Source organism: Sorex fumeus, unplaced genomic scaffold, assembly GCF_029834395.1.
Source record: "Sorex fumeus unplaced genomic scaffold, SorFum_2.1 ptg000122l, whole genome shotgun sequence".
In the NCBI taxonomy this organism is placed as follows: Eukaryota; Metazoa; Chordata; class Mammalia; order Eulipotyphla; family Soricidae; genus Sorex; species Sorex fumeus.
The window spans coordinates 55227724-55233561 of NW_026606179.1; the positions used below are offsets into that span (position 1 = coordinate 55227724).

General features: G+C 59.7%; 1 protein-coding gene across 1 annotated transcript; it reads left to right on the forward strand.

The window, feature by feature from the left end:
• Positions 1-2862: 2862 nt before the first annotated feature.
• LOC130044110 (chymotrypsinogen B) lies at positions 2863-5808 on the forward strand. Its single transcript, XM_056136702.1, has 7 exons — positions 2863-2914; positions 3831-3934; positions 4047-4126; positions 4602-4680; positions 4799-4979; positions 5324-5457; positions 5610-5808. The coding sequence occupies exons 1-7, from the start codon at positions 2863-2865 to the stop codon at positions 5769-5771; spliced, it is 792 nt and encodes a 263-aa protein (XP_055992677.1). The 3' UTR covers positions 5772-5808.
• Positions 5809-5838: the final 30 nt, after the last annotated feature.

A 5838-nucleotide genomic window follows, 5' to 3' on the forward strand; every position in this document is an offset into this window, starting at 1 on the left:
AACCCGGGATCCTCTATTGCCACTGTCAGTGGGGCTGGCACAGTGTCCACAGTGACAACAGTACGAAAAGCTACAGGCACGGCGCTCCCCAGGGTCTCCCACCCACGCGGCACAAATACAGCCGGGTCCTGCCAGGGGCTGCAGAGAAAGGGGTTCTGGCTGCCTTCAGGGGTGGTTCTGGCTGCCTTAGGGGTCCTGGTTGTGTGGTGGGGGCTGTTCCTGCTGGTTGGGGTCCTAGTCTTAGACTTCCTCTAGCCTGTGGCCTCTCATCTGGCCAGATGCAGGGCAGGGTGGGGCCGGGGGCTCTTTTCAGTCTCCTGCAGCTACAGTTCAGAATAGCAGCGGGGGCTGGGCAGATTCACAGGGTTCCAGTGCCCTAAGCCGCCTGACACTCCAGGCCCTCCCAGCCGTGGGAAGTCCCAGAAGCATCAGAGTCAGGTGGCAACTAGCACCGATACGACCCCTCTGCCCCAGATGTGCCCTTTCTAGTTCCCCTGCGGGCCCTGGTTGAGTTGAGGCTGGCCTGGGGTGGGACACTGACGTCTGGAGTAAGATGATCCTCAGCCAAGTTGACGAGTCCCAGACAAGCCTGTTCTACTCAAGGTGGCTGCTTTCCCCCTGACAGGGGCCAGAGCTCAGGCCTGTGCCATGGGGGCTTGTCCATGTGTGTCCTGCGCTGACCCTCCCCCAGCCTGTGCTTAAGGACTGCAGCTGGCCTCTAGCCGTGCCTGCACCTCTGCTCCCTCTGGGGTCCCGGGGGCACCGCAGTCCCCTTTTTGACCACCTGGGTCTCAGGCCACAGCTAATCCTGACATTGTGATTCATGCATCGGGAACTCTCGGGGGTCAGGCAGCCCCCCGCCGGGGGCCTCTCCTGAGTTCTGTCTGCTCAGGAGTCCCAAGAGGACCCACCTGGTATTTTCCAGTTCACGGTAGGGGGGACTTTATTTATTTATTTATTTATTTTTGTTAAGGCAATATTAAAGTCACAGAAAAGCTGAACAAAAAGTTGCTTTAGAGGCTGGAGCGATAGCACAGCGGGGAGGGTGTTTGCCTTGCACGTGGCCGACCCGGGTTCGATTTCCAGCATCCCATATGGTCCCCCAAGCACTGCCAGGAGTAGTTCCTGAGTGCATGAGCCAGGAGTAATCCCTGTGCGTTGCCAGGTATGACCCAAAAAGAAAAAAAAAAGTTGCTTTATGGGGGCTGGAGCAATAGCACAGCTGGTAAGGTGTTTGCCTTGCATGTGGCCGACCTGGGTTTGATTTCCAGCATCCCATATGGTCCCCAGAGCACTGCCAGGAGTTATTCCTGGGTGCATGAGCGAGGAGTAACCCCTGTGCATCACTGGGTGTGACCCAAAAAGAAATTTTAAAAAAAAGTTGCTTTATGCTCCTTGATCACCCAACAACAATCCGCCCGACTATCAACAACCTCCACCAGAATGATGCATATTCATTACCACCACCGAGTGTGCGTCAGAGTGTTACCAGCCAGAGTCAACAGTCTATATTTGGGTTCGCTTTTGGTGTGGCACATACCATAAGTTCAAATGCAAGACACAGATCCAGCATTGTAGCACAGACTAGCCCCAATAATCAATCCTCTGCTCTGCCTGTTCACTTCTCCCACACACACCCCATCATCCATATCCCTGGCAAGCATCGGTGGGTTCTTTTATTTCCAGTTCTGTCTTTTCTGTAACCAGCCATAGCCATGCTTAAGACCACTCTCCACATGTTCGAGCCTCGCGCATGAAGGAACCAGCAGAGGAACCCAGGTGTGCGGGACCAGGGGCTGAGATCTCCAAGCCTGCTCGGATTGGACCTGGGTCTCCTCCACGCATATCCCCCATTTCCAGAAGCTAGGCATTACACTCACCAAATACCCCCGGTGCCATGTTATCCCATCAACGGCCAAGACCCAGGGACTATAAAACCCAGCTCCCGAGAGTGCGCAGCCACATTTGCGGCCACGCGACCTCTTTTTGTCTAGTTCTCATTCTTGGAGTACCCAACAGGCTACTGAGTGTATCCTGCCCGCTGGGCAGAGTCTGGCAAGCTCCCCATGGTATATTCGATATGCAAAAACCCAGTAACAATGATGGGTCTCATTCCCCTGACCTGAAGGAGCCTCCAATGTGGCACTTGCTAAAATCTCAGGGCTAGGACGAATGGAGATGTTACTGGTTGCCTGCTCAAGGAAATTGATGAACAACAGGATGACAGTGATACAGTGATTTCTTTATTTATCAAATGTAGGAGTACTGATATTTATTTAGCCATTTGATTAAGCTGATTGAATTGGGCATGAACTCCACATTAAGTGGTTTTTTTTTTGTATTGAATCACCCTGAGATACAGTTCCAAAGCTTTCATGTTCTAGATTCAGTCGTTCACCTATTGAACACCCATCCCCCCACAAGTGCACACACTCCACCTCCAGTGAGCCCAGTATATCCTCCACATCCCCGTCCTCACTCTGCCTCCATGGCAGGAAATTTGGGGGGAGAGTAGAACAGAGAGGTGGGGACCCATTCTGTGGGCATGACTCCAGCCAACCCCAGCTGCTTTTCAGTGAAAAAAAAACCATGGGGGAGCCATGGGGGAGCCACGGGGGCTTTAAGGCTGGGGCTCAGTGAGGGCTGGAGGTGTCTGTCCTCAGGGCCCCCTGCCCACCTGTGACCTGGCTAGCCTCACCTCTGGGCCAGAGAGCACGGGCTGACACAAGCCAGCAGCTGCCCTTTTCCCAGGCACTGGTGTGCCCAGTTGGCCTTTTTGCCCAAGGTCCATGGGCGCGGTCTGGGATTTGGGGCCATAAAAGGGGCCCGCGGCTGGCAGCCCACATCGCCTGCTCTAGCACCATGGCCTTCCTGTGGCTCGTGTCCTGCTTCGCCCTCCTGGGCTCCGCCTTCGGTGAGTGGCGGCCACAGTGGCCACGAGGGCCTGAGCGCTGTCTGGGATGCAGGGCCGTGCCAGCGGGACCCCTAAGCCCCTTCCCCACCCTGAGCCTCTGTGCTGACAGGCAGGTGGGCAAGAGTGGACGGTCTTCTAGGGCTCTGTGAGTTTTCACTGCCTGAGCTGGGATGCAGTCAGGGGCCCCTGAGCCCTGTAGAGGCCCATGAGCACAAGGTGTGGGTGTGGACCCCCCCAAAGTCTCTTCGGAAGTGCATGGGTTACTTTTCACCTTAATTCTCCTTTTCTGTCTCTCACCCGGTGGTGCTCAGGGAGCCTTCTGGGGTGTCAGGGACAGAGCCCCGCCTTCCACATGTGCCGCAGCCCCCTGAACTCTCTCCAGCCCAGGGTCACTTGGCGTTTCTCTCAAGGGGTGCCGAGGCCCCAGGCTCATGCCTGGTCACTCTAACAAACCGGCCCAGCAGCTGATGAGAGGCCTGAGTCTGCAGGGCAGCTTAACAGCTCTCGGGACTCCGCGGTTGCACCCTGCAGTGTTCAGAGGTGTGCAGAGCTGTCCAGCGCTGCCAAAAAGTCCAGGGCTGCGCAGATAGAAGTCAGGTTGGCGTGTGCAGGGCAAGCACTGGACCCTTTATCTCCTGGTTCCAGGGACTGGGTCTTGAAGAATTTTGATATTGTTTTAATGAGTTTAAAAATACAAATATTTGTATTTCTGGAGGGGCATAAGACGGGAGGAGCAGCTCTGACCAGGAAGGGGGACAGGGACACAGCTGTGTGTGGGGGACCCACCACTAGGGTTCTGGGTTGAGCTGTTCTGGAGGAAGGTGATAGGGAACGCAGAGCGGCCTGGGGGGCGGGGACAGAGGCACCAGCTGGGCACACAGGCCCAAGCAGCTCTTCACCACCCTGTGTCCCCCAGGCTGCGGAGTCCCCGCCATCCACCCCGTCCTGAGCGGTCTGTCCAGGATCGTCAATGGTGAGGATGCCATCCCCGGCTCCTGGCCTTGGCAGGTGTCCCTGCAGGTAAGGGGGGTCTGCGCCCAGAGATTTTGGATTTAGACCATGGGGGGGTGTGGCTGCTGGTGTGGGTGTCCTGGAGACCCCAGCGCTGACCCTCCTTTCCTACCTCCCATAGGACAAAACCGGCTTCCACTTCTGCGGTGGTTCCCTCATCAGCGAGAACTGGGTGGTGACCGCTGCCCACTGTGGTGTGAAGTGAGAATGGAAAGACCTGGGGTTCGGGGGCCCTTCGGTGGTGGGTTGAGCCAATATCAACATCGTACCTGTTTCCTTCCTTGGAACACCCAGAGAACTCAATTGGGTGTGGGCACATTTCGGGGACACTGGCTGCGCCCCCATCTCTGTCCACACCACAGGTGCTGTTAGATGCTTGGGCCAGTCCAGAGCTATAAGAAAATAGCTGTAGGGAACAGAAGCCTGGTCCCTAAGCCACGCCCCTATCGCCTTGCTCAGTGCGGCCACGCCTCCAAGGCCACGCCCCTCAAGACCCCGCCTCCGAGGCCACGACCACGCCCCGAACTACCGCCTCGGTGCGACCACGCCCACCCAAAGCCACGCCCCTCGAGGGCCCCGCCCCGCGTACCGACCACGCCCCCGAACTCCCTTCCTCCTTGCTCCCAGCATGGGTCTGCTCCTCCTGCGGTCCTGAATCTTTCCCCATTTTCTACAGAACCTCCCACGTTGTGGTCGCTGGCGAGTTCGACCAGGGTTCCAATGCCGAGGACGTCCAGGTCCTGGAGATCGCCCAGGTAAGCGGGGCTGCTGGGGGCGGGCATCCCGCCACTCACTCGGGGGCCGGCCGGGGCATCCACACAGCCGCGTCCCGCTGTGCCGGCTCTCACCTCCGGGTCCTGCGCCGCCCCGCAGGTCTTCAAGAACCCCAAGTTCAACATGCTGACCGTCCGCAACGACATCACCCTGCTGAAGCTGGCCACCCCCGCCCGCTTCTCCGAGACCGTGTCCTCCGTGTGCCTGCCCAGCGCTGACGATGACTTCCCCGCTGGCGCCATCTGCGCCACCACCGGCTGGGGCAAGACCAAGTACAACGGTGAGTGGTCAGGCCGCGGTCGAGCAGGATTCGGGCCAAGGCGACTTCCCACCTCTCAGTGGAAGCAAGGGAAGGCAAAACCCAACGCGGGTGCCCAGAGCTGTCCCCCACCACCCCCTGGCCCAGGGCCAGGAAACTGAGTCCCCACAACGCCCAACTCAGCCGCGCGGTGGCCCTGGCCCCTGTACCGGCTGGGCTGGAGCGCAGGCAGCGGGGGTCTCCCGGGGTGGGGCAAGGCCGCCGGCCACTCCCTGCTCGCGGGCCCCAAGGCTGGCCAGCGGGCCCAGAGCCCTCCTCCACGCCCGGGGTCGCCTGAGAAGCCCTGACCGCTCTCTGTCCCGCAGCCAACAAGACCCCCGACAGGCTGCAGCAGGCCTCCCTGCCCCTGCTGTCCAACGACGAGTGCAAGAAGTTCTGGGGCAACAAGATCACCGACGTGATGGTGTGCGCCGGCGCCAGCGGCGTCTCCTCCTGCATGGTGCGTTGCCCCCACGCCACCCCCGGGGGCGTCCAGGGCGTGTCCTGCTTCAGGGCCCAGCTGGGCAGTGCGGGCCCCTGGCCCGTGCTCCCCGCGCCTCCGGGCCGAGGCTCCGGGCCCAGGGGTGCTCACTGCTCCCTCTCCTCCTGCAGGGTGACTCCGGCGGCCCCCTGGTCTGCCAGAAGGACGGCGCCTGGACCCTGGTGGGCATCGTGTCCTGGGGCAGCGGCTTCTGCTCCACCTCCACTCCCGCCGTGTACGCCCGCGTCACCGAGCTCATGCCCTGGGTTCAGGAGATCCTGGCCGCCAACTAAGGCGGGGCTCCCCCGTTCCGGGTCCCCGAACCCCCAATAAAAGTCTCTTAACCCCAGCGCTGGCTCC

Excerpts from the sequence above, each read along its gene's own strand:
- LOC130044110 (XM_056136702.1), top strand. The coding sequence starts at position 2,863 with ATGGCCTTCCTGTGGCTCGTGTCCTGCTTCGCCCTCCTGGGCTCCGCC. Across the intron at positions 2,915-3,830 it reads CCTCCTGGGCTCCGCCTTCG|GCTGCGGAGTCCCCGCCATC; the intron begins GTGAGTGGCGGC and ends TGTGTCCCCCAG. Across the intron at positions 4,681-4,798 it reads AGGTCCTGGAGATCGCCCAG|GTCTTCAAGAACCCCAAGTT; the intron begins GTAAGCGGGGCT and ends GCCGCCCCGCAG.